This window comes from Lissotriton helveticus, chromosome 10, assembly GCF_964261635.1.
Source record: "Lissotriton helveticus chromosome 10, aLisHel1.1, whole genome shotgun sequence".
In the NCBI taxonomy this organism is placed as follows: domain Eukaryota; kingdom Metazoa; phylum Chordata; class Amphibia; order Caudata; family Salamandridae; genus Lissotriton; species Lissotriton helveticus.
The window spans coordinates 682,247,103-682,274,913 of NC_136071.1; the positions used below are offsets into that span (position 1 = coordinate 682,247,103).

The 27,811-nt window shown below is 46.3% G+C and overlaps 1 protein-coding gene across 8 annotated transcripts in view; it reads right to left on the reverse strand.

The window, feature by feature from the left end:
• PRKAG2 (protein kinase AMP-activated non-catalytic subunit gamma 2) overlaps positions 1–27,811 on the reverse strand; it is a 1,661,435-nt gene that overhangs the window by 68,602 nt on the left and 1,565,022 nt on the right. For all 8 annotated transcript variants that reach the window (XM_078663217.1, XM_078663218.1, XM_078663219.1 and 5 more), the window contains 2 exons: positions 22,024–22,078; positions 7,161–7,287 (listed from right to left, as the gene is read on the reverse strand). In XM_078663217.1, coding sequence (XP_078519343.1) covers positions 7,161–7,287; positions 22,024–22,078 — 182 coding nt within the window. The remainder of the gene's footprint in view (positions 1–7,160; positions 7,288–22,023; positions 22,079–27,811) is intronic.

The window sequence follows — 27,811 nt, forward strand, 5'->3', positions numbered from 1 at the left end:
AGGTCCTCCCAAAGTGGTAGCTTGATAGAAGGACAGATGCTCATGCTTCGGAGTTTCAGATACCACACTCTCCAGGGGAAATTAGAGTTGAAGGTCTAGGATAGACCTGAATCCTCCATCCATTTTTGGGATGAGGAAATAAAATCCTTTGCTGTTATAGCTGCGCTATGGTATCCTTGTACAGTAAAAGGTTTACTTCCTGCAGGAGAATGGAAAGATGGTTCTCCGAAATTTGATCCAGTGTGGGAGGAATATTAGGGGTGAAGGAGAGGAAAGTAAGGTGTAGCCCGTTTGAACAGTCAGCAAGACCCATCTATGAGACTTGATGAATTGCCAACCTTGGAGGAACTGGGAGGAATCTTCCACCCCACCAACTGAGTGTAAGCAACAGAGGACCAATTAAAGCAGCTTGTAAGCCACTGAAGGAAGGGAAGAGTAGTTGGAGGACTGGTGCCCCTACTGCCTGTGCAAAATCTGCAGGCGCTGCGTCCCCAAAAGGACTGGACTGCTGCATCAATAGCTGTGAAGGCTATCCCTGGCTAGAGGCCTTTGTGAAAATGATAGGGACAATGCTTTACAGTGGTCAACAGTCCCAGAAAGTGTACTGTGGCCCTACTATCCTTAAAGCATTGCAAAGCAGAGTACATCTTCTCGCTGAAGATGCGAGAGACAAAGGACATGTTCACCAGCAGTGCCTGCACATTGCCAGGACATTTGGTCGACTTCATCCAGGCATGTCTGCAGAGCATGATATTGGTACCAACTGTCCTGCCGATGCAATCCGTGGAATCTAAGCCTGCGCAGACAACATATTTTTGCAGTGTCCTGCCCATTACGGATCATCTGCGCAAGGAGGCACACTGTTCCTCTGGGGTGCCGGTAATATCTCACTAGCCAGGTCCAAAAGGGCATGAGTATATTGGCCAACAGACAGACTGCATTTATTAAACGCAGAGCCAAGCTCTAGAAGAAAATATTTGCTTGCAAAACAATCTATCCTTTTGGATACTTTATCTGGCGAACTGGTCAGAAAAGGTTTTAGGATTCACCTTACTGCTTACAATGTGACTTTCCATAGTGAGACTGTATGGATCACTGAATGCTGTTAAGCTGCATGACAATTAGTTAAGATTTGCGATTTCGTAATGTAACATCAGTCGAGCAGATGTAGGCCCGGGGGTCCGAGAGTGCTTAATTTGAGCCAGTGGTTTCCAGTGCTCTGCACAGCTCTTAATTGTTAGCACTGGCACCTATGGCAGTCTGGCACATGATGGTGCTGTTCATTTTATTTAGAGGTGAGCACAACTACAGTTGTTTATAAAATCAATATACATTGAAAATAACGAATGCTCATCACCCAAGAAATTCTATTTACTTTGGTGACCTGCAATAATCTGAATTCTCACACTTGTAGGAGTGTGATAGTTAGTAGGTGTGTCTGTAATGTCATTTGCAGTGCTGGCAGAGGCAATGGGTGGAGTGAGCTGAAGTGGCACCTTGATGAGGGCCCTGGCACTTATTTGATGGCAAATTAAGAACTGGTCCGAAGTGATATTGCACTGGGTCATCAATTGGAGCCGATGGAATCCGTATCTGCATCAGGCCTACAGGAACTAGCACGGAACTCTAGGCCAGAGTGGATGTCTGTACTGGAGACAGTATAGCCAAAAAAACTGGACATCGGTCCCAAGGGGACAGACTGAATCATGGGAGGGCCTAAAGACAGTAACCCGAATGGAAGCCCCTGTACTTCTATGGGACCCAAAGGTGCATCAGAAGAAGCTGAAAGCACCCTAAAGGTTTGCAGCATGGTATTTTAGGCCTCAATGTCCTGCTGGTTCGATGAAGAGGAATGCATATGGACCAACTAAGGTATTGGTTCCATCGGCAGTGACCTTGAGAGAGTGCAATTCAAATCTTGACACCCTCTAACTTTCTCTTTGGAGTCAGAGTGGGGTGGGATGATTTACTTTCTGATGCCTGCACCTAGACTTCGACTCAACCGAAGAGACTGAGCAGAAAGTGAAGCAGTGTTGAGAATGGCCCTGGGCCCCAGCCTCCAACTTTGAGTATGAATTATTTGAAGCCCATGACTACTTATGATTGCCAATTTACAAATACAGTTGTTTAGAATTGTCAGAAGACTGGCAAGTGATAGTGGAGCTCCGGATTCGCATCAGAAGGCGTGAATAGAAAAGAACCGATGCTACAGAACAGGAGTGATGCTTATATGTGATACCACCTATCGGTGCACAAGGGCACTGATGGAAATTTCTACTGATCCAGTCTGACTACTTGGGAATATTCTAAGATTAGGAATCTGCGGTTAGAAGTATCCATCAAAATATCCTTTTACTTTTTTTTTTCTCCATTTTTACATACCCCTAAGTGTCCGCCAATCCAGGGTTAGCATCAGAAAATTCTGTGTATCTATGACCTGCTTACTTGCAGGCACAAGTAGAAGTACTGCTTGCTCGACTGATAACAGTCCATTTATGGTCTGCTTACATCCATCCAACCAGGAATCCACATCAGACATTTTGTATGCAAGTAGTGTTGGTCTTTCCGCAACAGCCACGGCTTGCCTAATACAACATACCTCAAGTTACAACTATCTTTTCTGATTATATATAGTTGGGGATCAATAATCTGATGAAATGTATACTTAAGAAATGTACGATCTGTATGTTGAGAACAGAATCTTTGGATGAAACGTCTTGACAATGTTATTTGAAACTCAAACAACAATTGCTATAAATAAATAAAAGGCTCTATGCTAGTTACACTAGAACATGGGTGCACCAGCGTGTGAGAAAACGGTCTAACTCTGCCAAGTATCTACGTACAGGTAGCCTGTTTCAGATGGGATCTCTGGTAAATTGGTAATGGCCTGTGAAGGCCTTATAATTTAATTGCACATGCAAAAAGAAATATTCCTATTTCCTTTTGACTGAAGTTTGAGTCTGTAGACCTTTACTATATTCACATTAAGGGTGAAAGCTGTGCCAAAATATTAACTTCGTATTGGCTAAATATTGAATATAGATTATAGTCTCCTTTGCTACGTTTAGAAATCTACCAAGTGAACTTAAGAGCTTTTTAAAACCTTTTGGTTTTGCATTATTTTCCCTGAGTCGGCCTATAAAAAAAGATTCAGGCTTTGAACTACTGTGCTGCGGTGGTTAATTACTCTGCTGGTCAGCAAGTAGATCAAAGCCTCCCTCAGTCAAGTACCCTGTTTTGAGAGGATTAGCCTTCTCCTGGCAAAGAAAGAGAAGTGGAAAAGGAATGTGAATGGGTTAACCATCAACCACCAACAAATTAAAATGGCTCTCGAGGCTGCCATGAGAGAGGCAGGCCCCCACAGGAGCTCTAGATCTGATTTTGGTTTTGTCATCTCAAGACTCCTGGGGCCCAAAAAGAGTGAAACTAGGACAGTTTTGTACTGGGAGGAAACACTCGCTGAGCTGGGACATTTGTCCAGAGGATCCAGGTGCCGAGACCTTTATCAGGTACTGTAGTAGCTTTACACCAGAGTAAAAATGGAAGAAAGACTCTCCCATTGCTTTACTTTGAATATTGAAAATGTTATTGACATGTACACTGTGGACAGTATATCAACACGTCTGTGATATAATAGAAAGACAGTCCCATTCTAAAGATAAAAGGTCCCAGTTACCCTTTTCTTCCCAAGTTCTGAATAATTACATACTGATCAATAAAATACACATAAATACTGTGTACTGTTGCAGATTTACTCTATCTTCCTTATTTTATTTTTATTTAAAAGGTTTTATATAGCGCTAGCTAGACCCAAAGGTATCAGAGCGCTTTATATAAGATGAAGATCGTTCAACTGGGGAGAGGATTTGGCCAACGCTAGGGCGGTCGCCCTCGAATCTGGGGAACTGGGTTTGAGTCTCGGCAATGACTGTTGAACATCCTGTGATTCTGGGCAAATCACTTAATCTTCCAGCGCCTAACAAAAATGAATGTGTCCTAATGTAATGCAACTGGTGCTATGTAAAGCATCTGATACCCGATTGGGGTCAAGTTTGCGGTATATATAAAACTCTGTTAAAAATAAAAACTGAAGTAAATATTTATTTATTTATTTAGGAGATTTATAAAGCGCATGGTTACGCGCACCGGCGTGTCCCCGCGCTGAGAGTATACAGATGAGAAGAGAAGACAAGAGTTTACATCAATGCTTGACGGAAGAGATGGGTCTTAAGGGCTCTACGGAATTTGGTCTCAGAGGGTTCAAGCCGTAGTTCGGAGGGTAGCATATTCCAATTCTTGGCTGCAAGAAGCCGGAATGATCTGCCCCCCATTCGAGCTTTGTGTATTTTGGGGACAACAGCCAGACCCGTGCCAGAGGATCTGAGCATCCGCTCTGGTCTGTAAGGGGTGATAAGGCTGTTCAGAGGACTGGGTGCCCTACCTCCAAAGATGCGATGGCACGTGCATAGAGCTTTGAAAGTAATCCTTTCACGGATTGGAAGCCAGTGAAGGGACCTTAGCGCAGCTTTGGAGGGTGCTCTCCTGGGAAGCCTCAGCACCAGGCGGGCTGTGGCATTTTGCAGTACCTGGAGACGATTGAGATTTTTGGCTGTGATACCCAGGTAAAGTAGGTTGGCATAATCAAGTCTCGATGTGACCAAGGCATGCACAAGCGTTTGTCTGGCATCCACTGGAAGCATATCAAGCATTTTGCGTAGGCTTTTAAGTATCCCGAAACAGATTCCAACCACTCTGTTTACTTGAGGAGTAAAAGACAGGTCAGAATCAAATAGAACCCCCAGGTTTTTAGCCTGTTGACCTGGTACGGGATTAGGTCCGAGGCAGTCCGGCCACCATGCCGAGGTCCACACAGAAGGGCCCCCCCTCATCACAAGCACTTCCGTTTTGGAGCCGTTCAACTTCAGGCAGTTGTTAGACATCCAGGAGGCAAGCTCCTGCATGCAAGCACTGAAGTTGAGTGCCGCAATTTCGGGTGCCCGTGATAGAGAGATGACCAGTTGTGTGTCGTCGGCGTAAGATACCAGTTGGATGCCGTATCTTTCAACAATGGTGGCTACAGGGGAGGCGTAAAGGTTAAACAGGGTGGGGCTGAGGGCTGAGCCCTGAGGGACCCCTTGATCGAGATTGAACACCCGAGAGTAGTGTTCTCCCTGTTTAACCTGAAAACCCCTCTCAGTCAGAAAGGACTGCATCCAACTGAGTGCCATCCCCTTCACTCCACCACTGTTGAGACACTGTAGCAAGGTGGAATGTGCTACAGTGTCGAATGCGGCACTTAGGTCGAGTAGGACAAGAGCCATAGTATGCCCCTCATCTACCCCTTGCCTAATGGTTTCGGTGGCTAGGAGCATCGCAGACTCCGTAGAGTGTCGTGCCCGAAAACCAAATTGGGTGGGATGAAGAAGGTTGGCTTCCTCCACAAAAGTCATAAGTTGGCGATTGGCCACCTTTTCTGCCACCTTGGCCAAGTATGGAAGAAGGGAGATGGGCCGGAGATTGTCTAACCGCTCCCAGCTTAGATTAGGTTTTTTTTGGAGTGGGAGCACAATCGCTTGTTTCCATTTTTTGGGTACTGTGCCAGTTGAAAAAGAAAGATCCAGAACATCTCTGATGTAGGGCTCAAGAATTTCTAAACTTCCTCCCAGAAGTTTAGGAGAGGCCGGATCACGGGGGGAGCCTGACTTGATCGAGCGACAGATCTGCTGAAGCTCATTAGATGGAGGAGTGACAAAGTTGCTAAGACTGTTAGCGCCCTTAACTAGAGATGGATTTTCACAGAACTCCATTGCCTTCTCCTTTCCCCCTATGAAGGCAGAATAGATCGTGGCCACTTTATCCGAAAAATAGGTGGCAATTCGGTTACAGGATTCCTCCGAAACCAAGGAGGGATCAACAGAGGAGCTACAGAGGGAAATTTCTTTATAAATTTTAAATAATTCCTTAGTGGAGTTGCGAGCATCTCCAATCCTGTCTGAAAAATAGTTGGTTTTGGCCCGCCTGATCAGATTATGATATTCCCTGCGTTTGCTAATATAACTCAGTTTGGCTTGATCAAGATAAGCTCTCCTCCATTGCCTTTATATACAGACCAAGAAAAGTTCTGTGCAGTCAAGGTAGGTACAATATGGGGACAATTAGCACAGCACAAGATAATGGCGAGAATGCCATAGAAGAAGATTCAGCAATCAAATGACCTCCTTAAAGGGTCTGGAAGGATTAGGAGTTATCTTTGGGAACATAACTCACAGCACATATCTACAATGTCCCTACAACTTTCATCCAGTGCTGCACAGCACGAATAGTAACTCGCAACTGCTCTATATCAAATAAACAATTAAAACAAGCTCTTGGGAGAGCTGCCAGTAGAATGGTGCTTCAGTGAGTCAGCGTAATCTCCTATGGGTGTGCACATTTGTGGTAAAGCATTGCAAGCTTAGTTAATTTTGATACTTTTAAAGAAAATGAAAGTGCCATAGAAAAGGTAGGCAAATATAGGTTTTAAAGAAGATCCAGCACATTATAATTTTAAAACTTATTCTTCATCAAAAAAAGGAAAAATGCTCAGTTTATTTTTTTTATTTTTTACTTATTTGCTAAAAATAAAACCTCACACATCTACTTTTTTAAAAGATAATTTGCAAGCAGTCTTTTTTTAAGTAAAGGTTTCACAGGTGTTAAACTGGACAAAAAGTTCATAACTTCCCCAGGTTCAAATATTAAGAACTTCAAATGCGAACACTCAACATTTACCTCTTATCATTTTGTTCAACCATCCACTGTGGAAACTTATAAACCTTGTCATGGGTTTTTTGGAAAGGATTGTCTGGGTAGGGTAATCTAACTTGAATCACCTTACGGATGCGTAACTGTGGTTCGTCTTTACCTATATCCAAAGTCATCTCAGAATGTGGCCCCAGAACTACCCTAGTCTGGTAGGAGTGTAGCTAATGTATCTTACAGTGTTTTAATTATCAACAAGAAAAAATGTTTGCACTTGAGCGGATTTCAATTTAATTGGTATAAACCACATACTACACACTGCAGCAGCACAGCCTAACTGTAGTTCCAAAGCATGGGTCATCAACGCCGCTTGCAAGCACACAATTGCAGGGCCCAATAATCAAGTTGTTACTTACAAAAAGTTGTAAGAATTTAAGGATTCTTTTGTGGGTGAGTATATAAAGTGCATTCCCGCTGACGGGGTCAATAACTGGCAATCTGTGAATTTTGTTTTTGATGAGCGAATATACAGCATCAAAGAGGCTGAGGAGAAAAACATTAAAAAGTTGTTAGTAAATTGGGATACTGATAGAAGTCAAACCATAGGTTCGAAGAACCAACAAGACGCAAAAACTTTAACGAGTTAAATAGATTCGCTGTAAGAGGCATTGTTTGAGACAGATACTTACCAAAAAAGCACATTAAATTATACTAAACATAGAAGACTGAAAACCTAGTCACAAGTGGGACAGCATTCTGCATAAAGTGTGAAGAAATTTTTAACAGTTTCTATAAATGTTAGGCAAAAATTTGTACTACTTCATGGCGTTTAAATAAGGAGTGAGGACAGTATTCTGACACTGACGCACACACATAACGTACACACACACGCAGGTAGTCACACATTTATCAACTTGGGGTTTAGATTAATTAAGGAGAAGAGGAAGGTAGTGCTCTCTTTTCAAATTGTTGTTCATTTAGCTGTTGAAGCTCAGTAGCAACAATAACAGCAAAAGCAGCAAGTTTCTTAATGCAGCAACATGGTTAGATCCATGGTTGAGAAGGGCAGCACTGAGGCGGTACAACTAATACCAAAGCGGACTCCTTTTGCTACACAAGGGTCTGGCTCATGTCAGATTTTTGGGAAATATATCAGAAAATGTTATATACAATACATTTAAATTTTAACCATTGACTATTTATTCCCTTCGTCCTAACTGAGCTGTTTCTGTAAAGTCATCATTTATTAAGTAGTTGAAAAATAAACGATTTAGCATTGGGAATTCACACAAGTTTAAGCGTAGCCCCCTTGATGTGGTGCATGGTGAAAGCCATGTAAACACAGCATGCATCAAGCTGCTGTTTATGCCAGATTAAGCTTGTGTGTGTGACATGTGGAACAAATGCTGTGTGTATGTTCTGATTGGTCATGATATAGTAAAAGGCTGAATTTGATAGCAAGCTGAAACAAGGATTATGGCTGGAACTACACAGTAAGGACAACTGACCTGCTTGGTAGGCACCACCATTGCCCGAAGGGGGTGCTATTTACAACATGACTATAAGACCGAATCAAGGCAGACCCCAAAATAACAGTTTTTAGTGTGAATCCCTTGATGCCTTGTGCTCTCCAGTGACTACAGATCAGGTAGGATGGACCTTTATATAGGGCTAGAGTTCAAACGAGACAATATCCTAGAGAGCTGACAGGCTAAACTCCATGTGAGGTAGGGAATCTCTGTCTAACTGTTAACAGAATCTAATCTTGTACAACAAATAGTGCATTATAAAGCAGAGAGCAAATGTGTTTCCCAGTATTATTGCTGAAGGGAGCGAATTATGATTATTCGACCCCACTTTTGAACCACACAAGTTTTACTCGCTAGTCAAATGTAACGTTTACACGACTTATAACTTTGAAAGGTATATGAATTCTATGTATTTTTTTCGGGTAATGTGAAGATTACTTTGTTTTAGCTTCTATTGTGTGCAGCAATGCACAGGCCTCCCTGATAGGCTGCTGGGTGCATGCATGTCCCTGTGAGACTGCACCTACAACGGTTATCAGGGGTAGGCTTGCTGGCCCGCTAGTGGGAGAATTTGCAGCATCACATATTGGCCATGTGGTGTGGCCTGTGAATGTCAGATCTCCAAGCCATCAGTTCCAGGCGGGGGAATATTTTCAGAGCAGACTTGCACCGTGTCCTCCACTTCTAATTTTCAGGTGTGGGGCTGCCTTAGGAGAAATTGACTAAGGGGAAGTAAACCTCCTTAGGTAAAAACCCCTGATGTTGCCTTGCTCTTGATCTGTCAGGAAAGAAACATGTCCAGAAGGTGGTTAAGTAAGCCACAAAGTCGTTGCATTAGGCACCAAGACACCAGTCTACTGAGGTTTGAAATCATGCAGTTGGAACACAAAGGAAAGTCTCCCAATGGAACCTTTATGGAGCATGGTTCAGTGAGTAAAGTAGACCCATTTGAGATACTACATAGCCCAATTTTTATGACATCAGGCAAGGGCATCAAGAATGATGCGGAGAGGAAAGGACCTAGTAATCAAACTTCCCCCAAATAATCCTCCTATGATGAGTGTTATAACTTTCCTTATAAGAAAGTGAATATTTGGATGTTGAGACATCTGAAGACACATATAGAGGGTCCGATAAATGAAAAATCTGATGGCCATCAGGGTGTGCTCAGACAAGTACAGGAGAAACCTTTGTTAATACATCTTTTTATTGACAATTTTCAATTACTTACATTGCATATAAAACATATTAACAGTAAATGACAAGGCACTGACATACACATTCCACCACCATAGAATCCAGTATACAGATTATGGATGTTGATTCAATTTCAAATGTCTAGACCTATTTGCGAGATATATTCAATCACGATGATATTAGGCACTGATGTTTCATCGACAGAACCAGAACCAAAAGTGAAGCCTTGTGTACAGGCTTCATTTTGAAGCCTCCTGTTCAGGGAGGTGGGGAACAGTCTTCGTGCAGAGTGTTGCTTGCAGTCATGCATGAACTTGAAGAAAAAATGGTTACATCTGGGGATCACACGTGAACAAATTTTCTAAGGACCCAAAAATGGGGATCAACAGTTCCTCTAAGGTGTGCAAAACACATCTGGGCCAATTGAAGGTCCTTCATGAAACTTCTAGTGATTGCTCAGGTGGTCAAGGAGACTGGAGAGCATACTAACACAGGGATCATCAAGGGTTGGGAACAGCAGATCTCGGTGTCCTCTAGGAATTGCTAATACTGCCATTTTGGCAAAGGGCCCCTGCTTAATCCTTAAATAAATAAACAAATGCGGCTGACTACGGTTTAGCACCTCAGTTCCTAGATTGGAAAAAAGATTAGAAAGCGTGTGCAACAACTACCGGAGTTCGCCGCACTTCCACTCCACTGGAAACCAGATAAATAAATTTGTAAAGAGAAGGAAGGTGCACCAGAACAGAGCCAGTGAGCTCCAAATGTATCCAGAAAATATCCTTTATCGTAATGGTAGTTAAAATTGGACATCAGTCAACGCGTTTCGTTCCGAATGGAACTTTCTCAGGGTGTTAAGCATAGGAGCATTGGGCTTGTCAGTTATTTAGTATCCCACAAACGTCCAAAGTAGGTGGCCCAAAATGGTGGCCCAAGTCTCAGGTATATAGTGTCCCACAAACGTCCAGATTGGATGGCCCTAAGTGTTGGCCAAATCCTCCACATCCACAATAACGCAGTAACGTCACGGATAATATTTTTCTGCGTCTCGTGTTTCCAAGGCCAATAGTCCCGGTCGATGTACAGTGTAGGTCCCACGTCTAGATTTTTTGATGGGGAGGATTTGGCAAACACTTTGGGCCATCCAATCTGGACGTTTGTGGGACACTATATACCTGAGACTTGGGCCACCATTTTGGGCCACCTAGTTTGGACGTTTGTGTGATACTAAATAACTGACCAGCCCAATACTCCTATGCTTAAAGCCCTGACAAAGTTCCATTCGGAACGAAACGCATTGGCTGATGTCCAATTTTAACTACCATTACAATAAAGGATATTTTCTGGATATATTTGGAGCTCACTGACTCTGTTCTGGTGCACCTTCCTTCTCCCTGCTCAATCCTTCTGTGGGTTGATGTGCAGGTAGGGGAAATGCTTCTCCCGAGGAGGCCCCAGACACCTTGGAAGGTCTGTTTATTGAGGACTTTTTAAAAGAGCTTAAGAAGTTTTATCTCCTAATGTATAAACATCCATGAAAAGACTATTTACCATTGTTGAAGGGCAAGGGGTACTTGATTAGTCAAGTTCAGTTCCAAACTCCATAGAGTAGCCAGTCACCAATTAGGGGTGGAGACTGGCAAGACCAACACTGCTTCAGCGCTTTCTCTTTAACAGCAAGCATGAGTCATGGAGACTTCTACAGGAGAGCTAGCTGATGCTCTCCATCCATTCAAGGTGATAGTGATCCTTCCTCCTCAAGATAATACTGGTTGGAAGGTATATTTCTTTTTTGAAAAATGAAAAGAGATAACTAACAATGTGTGGGTCCTTTAGACTGTCCAGGGGTTCATCACAGAGTTCTGGGAAACTGCAAAGCAGCCTGTACAACTGTAAAGCATTTATGTTGCCCAAGAGGAAATGCAGTAATATACAGGAGATACACAACCTAGAAGGGGAAAACGAGATCCAGTAACCGCTTTGCACAGATTCCTAAGACGCATGCTCTTGGTAAAGACCTAATTCAAAGGATGGATGGTTTACAGCGATCTCAAGATAGAAGGGATCCACCTTCCAAGTGACCATTTGTAGGAAAATGCCTGAATAGTCAGAAGAAGCCCAAAGGGCATGTAAATCTTGGTATCCGTATGAGAACCCATGGAAGCCCACCCCAAGCTCCTCTGGGGGAGGAGTGTGTGAGGTTACATGTACTCCTGTTTGGTCTGTTGTTATCCCCTCTTATTTTTCAAAGCTGATTAAGCCAGAGGATGATTGGTTATGGCGTCAAAGAGAACAACGCTTATTCACCTGGACAACATATTTTTATGGCCCAGGATTGGGATATTTTGCTACTATAGTCTTTGGTGATTTAATGCTGGAGAGCGTGAGATTCTTGATAAATCAGGATTAGTCAAACTTCATTCCAAGGACACAGATAGACATTCCAACAAACTACTCAGAGTCACCAACCCTTCACTTCCTCAAGGCCAAGATAGATTCCATTAAGAAGGAGCTGCAGAGGATTGGAGCAGTTGATGTCTCCTTTAGACTGATCACTATAATTGGGGTTTGCGGTCTTTTTCCAGAATAGCTTCACTACAAGGTCCTTTAACCCATTCGATGCTGATGACGGAACCGCTCCGTCATCAGCTGCGGTGGCGCTGTGCTGATGACGGAGCAGTTCCGTCATGGCCCGGCCGCCGCGCCTGCGCAGCGTTGATTTCGCGCCTGCGCGGCGCATTCTATTGAGCGGGCGGGGCCATGACGGAACCGCTCCGTCATGAGCACAGCCCAACTGCGGCTGATGACGGAGCGGTTCCGTCACCAGCATGCGGCGGCCGCGCCGCCCCGCCCCCTTAGCGCTGCGGCGGAATACCCGCCGCAGCGATGCGGTTAAAGACTCAAGACTATGTCCCTGCAGATAGGCCAGTCTTTCCTGGACGTGATAGGTCTCTCTCTGGAGGTTAAAACAGAGATTCACTGGTAGCTGGACCACATGGACGCCTGGACCAGTTAGCCGATCTTTGGTTCAGCACCAGATATTGTAACAATCACAGAAACCTGCAGTGTTGACTGTTGAGCTAGATGCTGACATTGACTACCAAGGAGTTCTGGGGGCTTCTGCACTTAACTTGCCTCAATCTCCTGGCAGGATTTCTTGCAATAAGATGGTTATCCAAACACATGAGTTATGTCCTCAACAAAGTGGACAATACAGCAATGGGTCAGTGGTTTGCTACATCAAGTAGCAAAGAGTGACCAGATCCAGCATATTATTGGAGATGCTCAAGGATGATTTTTGGCACATCTGTCTGAAGAAGAGGGGATCTCAATTACGGCTGAATACCTACCTTCCACGAAAGACCAGTGTGGTCACCGGCTGGAACGTCTGATTTCTGTGGACTACAGCAACTGGAAGCTGCACCTAGGATTTATTTTTTGCAAGTTCGAAGTAGAAATTAGTTTTAGGCAAAGGAACTACTTGCATCCATGTGGAAAGGCAATGTCCCAGAGTTTGTTTTAGCTGATGCCAAGACGTAGACGCAAAAGTGGTTGATGCCTGACCCTAGGAGACAGGGGTGGGGTTGAACTATGCTTTTACCCCATTCACAATTATATCGTGGGTGGATGAGCTCAGGAGTTCTGAAGCGGTTCTAAAGCGTGGTTTACAGTTCATCAGGAACGGTCTTGGGATTGTCCATTTTCACCTCCTCCTTTCACTATTCCCTGAACCTTTTCAGGGACTCCCATGGAACATGCATTCCATAATTGGTGACTAGTTATTGCACCTCATGGCATGATAGAGTTCAGGGATCGCTGGCAAGGGTCAGGAATTTCTGGAAAGGCTGCATTCTTCCTCGACTAGGATTGAGAAGCAGGCACACATAAAAGTTATTAATCAACCTGGTTGGCTAGGTGGTGTCCGTGAATTAAAATGGATCTCAATATTGTGGGGCAGACTTAGTCCACATATTTAACTTTTTCTCTGAATTGGTAGGTTCAAGTACAGCGCACTGTAGTATAAATTAAAATTGGTCTACCATTTCAGTGGTTCACACGCTGGTTGAGGATAGGCCTATCGGTGAGCATCCTTTGGGGCGTACGCTGTTAACCTTCACCATGCTCATGACGAGCTGAGCTCGTCATGAGGCACGGTGCTCCGGTGCTCATGACGAGCTCAGCTTGTCATGAGCCGTGGAATGCTCAGGTGCGGGGAGAAGTCCCCTGCTGTGCTGAGCGTTCCACGGGAGCCGGTGCACCTGTGACGAGCTCAGCTTGTCTAGAGCACAGGAGCGCCGTGCCTCATGTCGAGCTGAGCTCGTCATGAGCATGCGGGCGTTGTGCGCGCCCCCCTGCCCCGCGGGGGAATTACCCCCGCAGCGAAGGTGTTAAAGAGACTTCAGATTGTTAAGTCTCCTGAATAAAAAGAATCGCAACTTTGGGAAGTCAACATGCTGTTCCGGACCAGATAATGGGGTTTTATCACCTTCGCAGTTTTCTGATAAGCTCTCAGGTTTTTATCTCCTGACATCTAGTGTCAAATGTCTGCGCACTGGACTTGACTGGCAGGTCTTTGACTCTGAACTGAGTGATGTTTAGAACTTCGAGGAAAATAATTTTTTGTATCCAGCTTATGCATGGTGTGAAATGTGATGGACTATGTGATAGGCCTAAGGGCGTAAAGCAGCTACTTATTTTTTTCACAAAGCCTTTCTTATACTCTCTTCACCCATTTCACCGAGAGGGCTTCCATACTCTGATCGTGTTTTTTATTTAAGGGAATGGAATAGTAGCAGTCATAGTTGGCTCTGTGGATACATACCTTTATTGAAAAAAAAAAAAAAAAAAAAAAAGGAGGATGAGAGGAGCCGGAACAGGACACGGAGGGCTTAGATTTTAGTTCATTGGTTTTTGCCATTTGTGTTGCAGTTTTTGGGCACGGCTTCATAAGTATAGTAGTGTATATTGTTTAACGCTGGCTGGTATATGGTAGCAGTAAAGAAGATAACACATAATCCTCGTCTCTGTATACTTAATGGATTGACAGCTTGACAGCTAGGAAAAGTTGCATTCCATCGATATCCAAATGAAATGCAACCTATGTCATACTGGGCTATAATAAAATGTATTCTTATAAGATGATTAACATATATTTGAAACAATTGTTGCTGCTGCGATGGAGGAGTAAAACTATAGTTTTCCGAGTGCAATATATGGAGGACCAGTGGTATATGTCCATGATTATGATATAAGCTTCTCCAGAGTAGAAGAGTGATGGCGACCATGAATGCAAGAGTTGAGCCATTATTATTAACACACGTTGTGAAGTCTAAGTCTTATGTACAGAAATGAGACTAGAGTGCTAGGGCCATCTACCCCCATAAAAGTGGGTCGACCAGACCTCTATTTACAGCCATTTTGTTCAATAAGAGTGAGGTTCTAAAGAGAGAGTGGTGCTTGTAGCAGAAAATGTTGTTCTCACAGATTCAGACATGGCATAGGAGTAAACATTCTGTAGTAGGGGATCTCTGTGTATAGTCATAATCTAGTGAATAGTCCCGCCCATGTGCGTGGACCCCGGAGCAATCTAAAATAATCTCTTACAGTGTCAAAAAATGCAGAAAATGCATAGACACTTAAGAGAGAATTTAAAGACAGATAATGCAGCCAAAAAGGCTACACTGTCCAGTACTTCAACTAGAAATTCCACCATAAAATCCACAAAACAGCAAAGCCTGTACAGATTTCCCTTGCTTAACAGCAATATCCCTCAGGAATGATAGAGAGAAGAACCTGGACAGACAAGCCCCATAGGCTGCCATTATGTGGCTTAATTAGGATACTGTGCCTTTAAGGAACCTTCCAGAACCTTCTCCCAGTATCCCAGAATGCATAGCAGGTCCAAATTAGCCTCAGTTCTTTTTTCCGGCTCCTGCAAGCAGGACCCTGGAGCATTGAGCTCTCCCTTTTCAAGGGTTTTGTTGGTGTTTTACACTAATTTCGATTTTTGGTGCTTTAAAAGTACTTTGGTGACTTTCTTCTTGAGTTTCTGCACTCTTTTTTGTCCATAATGCCTGCATTATTCGACAAATGCCCGGAGTGCTCAAGGAAGAAGGCCAAGTCAGACCCCCATGAGGTCTGTATTCTCTGCCTTCCCTCTTCCCACATCCCTGAGGACTGTGTGATCTGCAGAGGCTTCTCTGGAAGGACCCTGAAGGAGAGGAAGAAGATCCGACTTCAGGGACTTGAAGAAAGGAGGCTGAAGGCACGAGGTGGGTCAGGAGGGGCTCCTTCTGCCCATGCTGAGGCCTCTGGGGGGCTCCCCAGAGGCAGGAAGACCAGCCCTCGCCCAAGATCTCCATCTGGGTCAGTTGCTCTGACCACGACGTCGAGAGGACGGTCAACGGCCAGTTCCAAGTCTCCCAGGGCTCTGGGTCGAGAAAACGTCGCCCGTCGAGAAACGTGTTCCGGCCGCCGTCGAAGCCGGTGTCGATCGCCTCGTCGTCGGCGTCGAGTGGTCGACATCGGAGGGCCCGGCGTCGGCACTCGCCGTCGAGGCGACACCGCCGTTCGCAGTCGAGGACATCGTCGTCGAGGGGATCCTCGTCGTCGAGGCCGCCGTCGAGACGGGAGAAGTCTCCGGCGCCGAAGAGGTCGACGTCGAAGCATTCGAAAAGGCCGACGTCGAGACGCTCAAGGAGATCGACGTCGACCTCTCGGACCGTCTCGACGTCGATCTCCTTGAGCGTCTCGACGTCGGCCTTTTCGAATGCTTCGACGTCGACCTCTTCGGCGCCGGAGACTTCTCCCGTCTCGACGGCGGCCTCGACGACGAGGATCCCCTCGACGACGATGTCCTCGACTGCGAACGGCGGTGTCGCCTCGACGGCGAGTGCCGACGCCGGGCCCTCCGATGTCGACCACTCGACGCCGACACCGACGACGAGGCGATCGACACCGGCTTCGACGGCGATCCAAAGGGTCGACGTCGAGACGATCCAAGAGGTCGACGTCGAGACAGGCGAAGAGGTCGAGGTCGCCGTCGAGGCACCATCGCCCGTCGTCGAGGTTTCGTGGTTCGTCCATCTGGTCGGGGTCGACGTCGAGACGCAGACACGGTTCGACGTCGAGAAGTGAGAAACGGTCGACGCCGAAGGGCCGTTCAACGTCGAGGGACCATCGGTCGTCGTCTGGGCACCGATCTTCGGCGTCTGGAGGTCCTAAGGACAGGCCCAGGACTGTGGGGGGCTCCCCACGCTCCGGACGGTGTGGTGGCTCGCCGGGAACGGCGCATTCCGGGGTGGATACTCCGATGAAGCCCTCTGCACCTCCTTCACGGCCTGCTTTGCCGAAGGGTCCGCCTCCGAAGGCCCCGACCCCACCTCCGAGGCCGGCTCCGCAGACCCCGCGTCCGGTTACTCCTCCACCCCCGGTCCCGCCGAGGGCGGTGTCGATGCCCAAGTTTCCGACGCCACCGAAGAAGACTCCTAAGAAGCCTAGGACTCCTGACCTGGGAGGCCGAAGGAACGCCCGAGACCCAAGAGGTCGAGGTCTCGCTCGGGGAGACGGGACAGATCGAGGAGTGGATCTTCCTCAAGATCCAGGCATCACCATAAGAGACGTCGGTCCAGGTCACGTTCTGCCTCTGGGACCCGTTCCTACTCGCCCACGTTGTCCGATTCGCCGGAGACTAGAGTGTCTCCTATAGACGATATTGGCACGTTTCAGGAGGTTCTCCTGCGTGGAGCGGCGAAGTTGGGAATCAAGGTGGAAGCGCCTACAACTTCTACTTCGGTGATTTTTGAGACATTACACAAAAGGCACTTGTCTCGCCCCCTGTTACCTCTGGTGCCAGGACTCCTTGAGCCCGCTGAACAGCTATTCCTGACGCCGGCAGTGGTGAAGTCTGCGCCTTCCAGGATCCTAAAAAAGTACAGGGCTCCGGACTCGGACCCAGCCTTCTTGAGGAAGGACCCGGTACCGGATTCAGTGATCGTGACAGCTGCCCGAAAGCTTCATGCCACCTCCCCTGCGTCCACGGTGCCTCCGGACAAGGAGAGCCGCTGGATCGACTCTGCTGGTCGTAAGGCGTGTGGGACGTCCGCCTCTTCAATGAAGGCCGCCAGTGACTCGGCGTTGCTGGGGCGTTACGACCGGGCACTGTGGGACTCGATGGAGCAGTTTGCGGACCTTGTCCCTCGAGACCGCAAGGAGGACTTCATGGAGATCGTCCAGGAGGGGATGCTGGTCTCTAACCAGGCCATCGGCGCCGCTGCGGACATCTCCTTGCTGTCAGCGCACGGATACTGCCACGGGATTCACCAGAGACGCCATGCTTGGCTCAGGTTGATGTCACTGAAACCGGAAGCACAGCAACGCGTGGCGAATCTCCCGTTTTCCGGAGATACCCTCTTCGGAAAACACGCCGATGACGAGATGGCCAGGATGAAGGCCGAGGCGGAGACCCTGACGGCGGTGGGCTTGGAGAAGCCCAAGGAGAAGAAACCCTTCCGACAGTTCCAACGTCGGTTTGGGTCACAGGGTCGTGGAAGGGGACAGTCTGCTGGACAACATCAACAGCAGCAGCAGCAGTACAGGCGGCCCTTCCAGAAACGCCAAGGGGGTAGAGGTAGACAACAGTCCTCTACCGCTACCAAGGGCCCGGCCGGGTCTCGACCCTGAGCGGTTACTTCCCCCTCGTCCGTTACCTGCTCTGGTGGGGGGAAGCGTTCAATTTTTTCTGGCAGAGTGGAGAAAAATTACTCAGGACAAGTGGGTGCTGAATATTGTTTGCAATGGATACAGTCTACGTTTCACCAGCCCTCCTCCATCGATTCCTCCCGTCAGCTCGCAGTATCAACTGCGCGAGCTTCAGGCGGAGGCGGACGTTCTGCTAAGGAAAAGGGCGATCGAAGACGTACCTCTGTCTCAAAGAGGAAGAGGTCTTTACTCTCGGTTCTTTCTTGTCCGCAAGAAGGACAAAAACGAGTTCAGGCCCATTCTGGATTTGCGACAGGCAAACAAGTGGATTCGCAGAGAAAAGTTTTGCATGCTGTCGTTGCATCAGATCTACCCTCAGCTGCAACGAGGAGATTGGATGTGTGCCATAGATCTACAGGACGCATACTTCCACGTGCCCATTGCATGCAAACACAGGAAGTTTCTGCGCTTTCAAGTCGGCACCAATCACTATCAGTACACGGTGCTACCCTTCGGGCTGAAGTCTGCACCCAGGACATTCTCGAAATGTATGGCAGTGGTAGCAGCACACCTGCGGAAGAACAAGGTGTTTGTCTACCCGTACCTGGACGATTGGTTGATCAAGGCCTCCTCCTTCTCGGAAGCTCAAGCACACTTCCAGAAGACGTGCGTTCTCTTGAACAAGCTGGGGTTGCACATCAACATGTCCAAGTCGGTCCCGATTCCGGTCCAGTGCATCCAGTACTTGGGAGCCTCCATCAATACGCTGTCAGCAAGCGTGTCTCCTTCGGAAGAGCGACGTTTATCACTCGTTCGGAAGGCTCAGGCTCTCATGAACACTCCGTCTACGACTGTGAGGACGGTGTCTTCTCTACTGGGATCGATGGCCTCTTGTATCTTTCTCACTCCTCACGCACGGCTACAGATGAGACCTCTGCAGGAGTGCTTGGAGGATCAGTGGGACCAGAGGAGAGGTTCTTGGGACGACAAGATACGACTGTCTCTACATGCTCTTCAGTCTCTGAAGTGGTGGTGCTCGAAGGAGAATCTCCTCAGAGGGGTTCCCTTCCACAAGGACATTCCCACACAGACCATCGTGACGGATGCGTCTCTCCAAGGCTGGGGAGCGCACTCCGACGACCTAGAAATTCAAGGGACGTGGTCCCCGACGGAGTCCACGTACCACATCAATTTCCTGGAACTGAGAGCTGTTCACTTGGCACTGAAGGCCTTTCATCCGTCCTTTCAGACCAACTCTCTGCTTGTTCAGACGGACAACACGACAACGATGTATTACCTCAAGAAGCAGGGGGGCTCGAGATCGCGCACTCTGTCACAGGAGGCGCAGGCGATCTGGCACTGGCTTCTGGCTCGAGGACTGTCGATAACGGCCACCCATCTGCCTGGTGTGCAGAATGTTCAGGCAGACGAACTAAGCAGACTCATTCAGGAAAACCACGAATGGGTCATAAACAACGAAGTACTGGGAGAAGTCTTCGCAAGGTGGGGAACTCCAGACGTAGATCTGTTCGCCACCGCCGAAAACAGCAAATGCCGAGGCTTCGCCTCCAGGTACTACCAGCCGGGGACGCTGGGGAACGCGTTATGGATCAACTGGTCAAACAGCTTTCTGTACGCTTTTCCACCAATTCCCCTGATTCCGGCGGTTCTCATCAAGCTGTCCCAATCCAGGGCGAGAATGATTCTGATTGCCCCGGAATGGCCCAGACAGTGGTGGTTCACGGACCTGCTTCACCGATCTCTCCTTCCTCACATGAAGCTGCCGTGCAGGCCGGACCTTCTCACGAAGTTCGGGGGGCGGATGGTGCACCCCAACCTCTCGTCTTTGAGTTTGGCGGCATGGCTCCTGAAATAGTGCAATATGGCCATCTGAATCTCCCAGAGGATTGTATGGACATACTGAAGGAGGCTAAGCGACCCTCCACTAGGACTTCTTATGCTTACAAGTGGAAGAGGTTTTGCATCTGGTGTAGGTCTAAGAACTATGACCCTACGACATGCAAGGAAGATGTCATCCTTCCATATCTGCTACATCTGGCGCAGTCGGGCCTTAATGTCCATTCTATTAAGGTTCATCTGGCTGCTTTGACTGCCTACAGGAAAGGCCCTTCACAGACTTCCTTTTTCCAGATCCCTGTGATCAAAGATTTTTTGGAAGGCTTGAGGAAAGTGTTCCCTCCTGTCAGGCTTCCTTCGCCTTCATGGGACCTGAATGTGGTGCTGTCCAGATTGATGAAGGAGCCTTTTGAACCCATTCATAAGGCTTCGTTGCAGCACCTGTCCTGGAAGGCGGCGTTCCTCGTGGCCATTACATCGGCCCGCAGGGTGAGTGAGATTCAGGCATTGTGTTGCCAAGAACCTTATACTGTGTTTCATAATGCTAAGGTTGTTATGCGTACTCACCCTAAGTTTCTTCCCAAGGTTGTTTCTGATTTTCATATCAACCAGACTATCACTTTGCCTACGTTCTTTCAGAACCCTTCATCTCCAGCGGAAAGGTCTTTACATTCCCTGGATGTGCCGAGGGTGCTGAAGTTTTATCTTGATAAGACTAAAGATATTCGTAGGTCAGACCAATTGTTCATCAATTATGGCTCAGTCAGGACAGGTCTTGCTACCTCTAAACAGTCCATCTCGAGGTGGATTGTGTCCTGCATACAGTTGTGTTACTACAAAGCTAATAAGACCTTAGGGGGCAAACCTAAGGCTCATTCCACCAGGGGCAAAGCTGCCACGACAGCTATGCTTCGTAATGTTCCCATTGCAGAGATCTGCAAGGCGGCCACTTGGAATTCGGTCCATACCTTTGCTAAGCATTACTGCCTGGACACTGATGCCAGGGCAGACGCTCAGGTTGGGCAGGCTTCGCTGCGGAATCTGTTCGCACAGTAGTGGCGTTATTTTATTCTCCACCGCCGCTTGGTGTGGGGATGGGCTTGCCATTCTATTCACTAGATTATGACTATACACAGAGATCCCCTACTACAGAAGGAGTAGTTTCTGTCCTGTAACTCCAGTTCTGTAGTAGGGGTATCTCTGTTATAGTCATAAGCGCCCTTCCGCCTCCCCGGTGGAGAGTTATTCATGTTCATAATGCTACAGGTCTGGCGTTTTCTACGCCTTCAAAAAGAACTGAGGCTAAGTTGGACCTGCTATGCATTCTGGGATACTGGGAGAAGGTTCTGGAAGGTTCCTTAAAGGCACAGTATCCTAATTAAGCCACATAATGGCAGCCTATGGGGCTTGTCTGTCCAGGTTCTTCTCTCTATCATTCCTGAGGGATTTTGCTGTTAAGCAAGGGAAATCTGTACAGGCTTTGCTGTTTTGTGGATTTTATGGTGGAATTTCTAGTTGAAGTACTGGACAGTGTAGCCTTTTTGGCTGCATTATCTGTCTTTAAATTCTCTCTTAAGTGTCTATGCATTTTCTGCATTTTTTGACACTGTAAGAGATTATTTTAGATTGCTCCGGGGTCCACGCACCTGGGCGGGACTATTCACTAGATTATGACTATAACAGAGATACCCCTACTACAGAACTGGAGTTACAGGACAGAAACTACTCCATATGCACTATGAGGGTTGCCAACTTTGACACATAGTGGAACCAGCTTAGCCAAGAATGACTACACAATTAGGTCAAGTGAGGAAGTCAAGTTAGTATCTAAGATCCGTTGAATGCATAGCAAACAGCCCAAATGCAAGCCCCAAAATACACAAATTGATGTTCGTCCTCATTTCTGTGCTGTGATCTAGACGTGCTGCAAGCAATAAACCAACCGTGGGGAAAGGAGCAGAAATTATTTTAGAAACCATAAATGTTGTGGTCTTACCTTGCATCCGGAGGTATGTTCACTAAAGGCTTAAATGTCTCCTGCAAATACAGTTCTGCCGATTTAAAAAGAAAAAATTTTGCTTATTCACAACTTCTAAATGTGCAAATTACAAACTTTTTTTTTTTAATTTTATTTTTCCACCAAGCACCATACAGAAAGAGTAACACATTAAATAATGAAAGGAAGTATTTGCAATTCCCAGTTCCCTCGCCCTCCACAACCGTCAAATAATACTTTGAAAGCAATGTTTATACACAGAGCACCTACAGGCATATTGTAAAGCACTTATACCAAAATTAATCCATCACATAAATATACATTTAGGTCTTTTTTTTACCCAACAGTGACCAAGGTTATCATTCATAATAGTAATACTGTGCCAATGTCCCACATTGGGTATCGCTTTTGCTCTCATGCCTATATGTCCTTCTTCCTTTTTCAATCAAGAGTCATCTTCTCTTTGCTGCAAATAATCTACTAATGGTTGCCAGAAATCTTTAGGCCTGGAGGTCTGAGGTATGTCCTCCTTATAAGTTCCTAGTGTTTCTTTACAGTACAAGAGGTCATTGATCCAATCCTTGAATCTAGGTGGGCGTTTGCTACCCCACTTCATGGCAACTCGACGTTTCGCAAGTAACAATGCCACTGCTAATAGTTTACGTCGCCTGGCCAATTTTAATTTATATATGCCCAGCAGACACACCAGTGGTGCATTTGGTATCGGCTCCGCAAGCATTTGTGTGAGCGCCGTCGTCACTTACTGCCAATATGTATTCAGACCGGGACAAGACCAAGCCATATGTAGAAAGTCGGCCCCGAGTGCATGACAGCGTTGACACTTGTCATCTGCTAGAAGGCCACAGCGGTGTAATTTGACCTGCGTGTAGTACGTCTGATGGGAAAACTTAAAGTGAATGATCCGCAAATTGCAGTTCTACATGAGCAAATGTATTTGTGCACAGCTATAGCTCCAGTCTTCCTCCGGTATGGTCACCCCAGTGAGCTCCTCCCATCTTTGTAATGATCGATCAGGGCCTTGAGCTTGTTCATTCTGGGAAGTGGCATAAAGACGCGTGACTACGTTTTTCCTTGTGGGGGCTGTCAAAAGTATCTGTAGGGCCTGTAATGGGGCGGGTTCTGCCGGGAATGTGTCGTATAAATCCTTGTCTGCTGCCCGTAACCTTAAATATGCAAACCTTTTCAGTGGCGTTTGGTGTGCGCATAAAGACGGGCTTTTAAACAGGATGAATTCCTTATTCGGGAACAGAGCACCCATTGTCAAAAAAAACATTTCTCCTAGTACTGTTCCAATTTTCTTCTCCTGTGTAACCGATAGTTTGGGGTGATTTGCTAACGGTAGCCCCGGGGCATACAGCGGTAATATCCGGGCTCGTAGTGCTAGGACATGCCAGTCCCTAGACGTGCACTTGACCGGGTGTATTGAATCATTAGAATAACAACTAATGGGGTCTGATATGTATTGCGTCAGGCGCTTTGGGCTGATGCGGACTTCCTCTACCGCTATGTGTGGGATATGAAAGTGTGGCTGTGTCCAGTAGTGCGCAAGCTGCGCCTGCGCACAATAGAAGTACAGCTGTAAATCTGGGGCAGCAAACCCACCCTGATGATAAGGTTTCGTAAATGTCTTCCAGCCCACTCTTGGCTGTTTTCCCGCCCATGTTAAACGCTGTAGTGTTGTGCGTAGTCTGGCAAAAAAGGGTTGCGTAAGCCAGATCGGGATATTCCAAAATAAATACAAGAAGCGGGGCAGCACAATCATTTTCTGAGTGCTATCCTATCAGCTAACGATAGGGGCAGTCTGATCCACTTCTCCACTTGCTCTTCTAGTTTGGTCATAGCTACTCCATAATTCTCTCGGATTACCACATCCGGATCTCGGTGTATCCAGACTCCCAGATATTTCACGGGATCAGTTGTCCATTGTAGCGGGTAGTCTAATTTTGGCTGTGGAGTCTCGGCCGTCAAAGGTACCACCACCGATTTATCCCAGTTCATACTTAGGCTGGAATATTGTTCAAATTTGACGTACTCTCTGATCAGTGGATTTAAATTCACATCTGGGTATCTGGTGTAAAGCACCATGTCATCTGCATATAGGGATATGCCTATAGGGCGAAGATTGAATTGTAATGCCGCTTCCGGGTGTTTTTGCCCGATTTTGCACGCTAGTGGTACAAACTGTTTTTTATTAAAGAAAATATGCTTGTGACGTTTCAAGAAGATTCTCTATAGCAGCATTGTTAACATGATGGTACTATCCCACGGATAACGCGTCTGATCCACTGGTCTCGAAGTACAAAAACCTAGAAATCCTTTGGGAAATTAAATAAAAAACAAAAAAGTTCTTCTGGAACCCTGCAGTAAACCAGCACTGACTCCAAAGTCAATCAAGCACAATTACGCTCCAAAATTCAGCTTTTCTTTTCACAAAGGTAATGGCAGACAGTGGGAATTCTCTGAGGAAGATGCCCCTGAGCGTTTATGCGAGGTCTTTGCATTGATGGATGTATTCTGCATGGATCCAGATTCCAACACTGACTACAAATGAGTCCCCAACTGCAAAAGGCAATGTGGCAAGGAACGGCTGGACTCTCAAATAAAAGCACTGGGACGTACAATCGAGCCCTTCTGGCGACATTTATAAACCACTTAACCTTTAATTCCCAGATGTATCTTGTCACCTGGATCGCCCCGCACATTATGAGGATATTGCCTGTCCTTCGGGGTTCTGTAATCACATACAGATAAGAGGCTAATGGCAGAGTTTTTTTTTGCGTTAAATAAAGTCACACAACTATGATCGAATGTGCTTTATTCCTGAAAGGTAAATGTCGCATCACCAACCCCCCCCCCCCCCTCACCCCCACTCCGTGAACTCCATTACTCACCAGCTCCGTCTTATTTAAAATAAAATATAAAATACAGTAGTTACAAATAAGTAGAGTGTACGTGGACTCTCTGCAGCTTGCAATTCACATGAACATGCTTAACGTGCAAATAGATTGTTGTCATCTAATTACCACCAGCAGGGCATTTAACAGACTTGGCGTTATGGATCAGTCCTTCTCAAATGATAACTTTACATTTTCGAAGGAAAATAGTTAAGGAGAAAGAGTTACCCTTTCATTGTTTCAAGCGCACTAGTTCGGCTAATTAGCCTGCATTTCACACTGTCTGCTTGCTGTTGCGGCGGTCATTGTGCCATCACAACTAAGCTGTAATAAAATATTACAGTAGGGTACCCAAAAAAATGTATTACGGTTTAATAGTAAAGTCACAAATAGTCTGTAACGAGAAAACCGAAGCTAGGTGTTCGTGTATGCTTGTTTCAGGTATTTGTAGACCGTACAACATAGTTATGTACACAAATCATTTCTTTAAAAGGGTAACTGGTGGACATGCGCCTCAAATACGGATTGTAAAGCAATCACGAATATAAATGAAATTAAAAAGATAAAAAAACAAAGAGGAAATTAAGTATTTTATTTACAAGCTATTCACCAGTACATTGACTATTTAGATCTCGTCCAGGAAGGGCATTCTAGTAAAAACGGTATGCAGAAATAAGCCACCTCTGTTCATTTCTTGCTAGGCGGCACGGTGTTATGACACTTTTATTCACTTCGTACTTCTTAAACTGTGTGTAGAATAGAATTATCGGACTTCCCGTGGCTGGCAATTAATTTTACAATAACAGAAAAGCAGTTCACAAAATGAACACTAGAGGTCAGTGTTAGCTCTAAACAAATCTTGGTAACACACGCAGAATGACAGAATAAATATGCATTCCTTTACTTTGGAAGGTTATAGGTCTTTTCGAAGCAATGTGGGTACCCGTAATCAAGGTTTTCATTTCGCAAACACAAGGCACACGAGTATTTGTAGCTGTGCAAACTCAGATGTGCTGATTTTAGGTTGCCACAAAACAAATCGCAAAGCTTAGAAAAAACTGATGTCTAAAAACAACAAGCATTTTCAATGCAATGGTTTCGCCTTTGGAAAAGTTTGAGCTATTGGCATTGTTAATGACAAATTTTTTATTTATGTGTTGGTTTAGAAAACAGATAAATAAATGGCATTGTCACTTGCATTGTTATTAGCTTAATCTCTGCAGTCTCTAGAACTCCATAGCACTCCCTAGTTACTCTACACTCCCTAGCACTGTGCACTTCCTAGCACTCCCTAGCTTCCCTAGTAACTCCGCCCCTCTTAGCACTGTGCACTTCCTAGCACTCCCTAGCTTCCCTAGTAACTCCGCACCTCTTAGCACTCTGCACTCCCTAGTCACTCCCTCTGCACTCCCTAGTCACTCCCTCTGCACTCCCTAGTCACTCCCTCTGCACTCCCTAGTCACTCCCTCTGCACTCCCTAGTCACTCATACACACTTAGAGACACCCCCCCTCCAGAGCCACACACACCCCCCAGAGCCACACACACACACACCCCCCAGAGCCACACACACCTAGAGCTACACACATATATCCAGAGCCACACACATACACACTGATTACAAACACACACCGAGCCATACACACACCCAGATGCACACACACATACAGAGCTACACATACATACCCAGAGTCACACACACACACACACCTAGAGTTACATATACACCTTTCCACTCTCGCTTGCTTGAGTCTTCTCTCTCCTGTCCGTCTCACTGAGCAAGGTTCGGGTATAAAGTCCTTTTACGGAAGTCCAGAATCTATGCAGGAGTGGGAGGCAGGACTAATGGGGTCAGTGAGCTAATGGGTGCGAGGAAAGGATACCATATGTCAGGATGTCAGGCCAATCTAATTGCAATTAAAAGTAAAATTTAGAGGCTCACCGGGGGCTCATCGCAAACCGCACCCGGTCAGAACCGAGCCGTCTCTGCAGGCTACCCCCCTGTGCCCCACTGGTACAAGCGGTTCTGTCTCTCAGCTGCGCTTCCCCAAAGATCCACCGCTTGTTACCTCAACTGTGCCTCTTAGCTGTCCCCAGCTGTCTCCACCGGGTGCCAAAATCTTCACTCCCGGCCAGGACTGCAACCTTAAACTGATACATTTCACCCCAAAATGGTGGCACGACAAATCACTAAGAATCATGACTGATGCCTACAATGACCAACATATGACTAATAAGCTAGTGACTAGGTTCTAAGTCTTGGCCCCTCTCTCTTTGAAAATGGCAACGGTGCTGTGAGACCAGTAAAGATTTTAATCTAGCTCATCAGAATAAATTTACCTGTGTGTAGAGAAAGGTTTTGTTCAATTCAAGGCGAAGAGTGGATAGAGGGAACTGCTATACTTTTGTGGAGAGTAAGCAGCTCCTATATTCACTTTAACACTGTTTTAATTTGCTGTGGAATAGAAAAAATCGGCACAACTACCAAACTCTCTGAAGCAAGTCTTAAGAGTATAAAATCATACGAAAATGTGGCCGGGCACTGCACAGCTACTGAATGAAACCTGCACAGTATGAACAAACACCTCAAACTGTGCCATGGTATGAAAGAGCCCCTATGGAGCAGGGGCCTGAAGAACCACTAAGGAGTTACAAAATGCAGCAGGGGCTAGGACAGTAGTGTGCTATGCCAGTCCTGCGTTTCTTGCCCAATGAGGAGGCAAATGATGAGAGTCAAGACTTGTGGCACTACCAAACCAGTTTAGGTACAGACACTAAGGGAGCCTACGCCCTGCACAGAAGGATACACTGAGGGACTAGGGACACGCACCAGCGTCCAAGCAGTTCAGGCACAGCTTGAGCTTCAGCTACCTT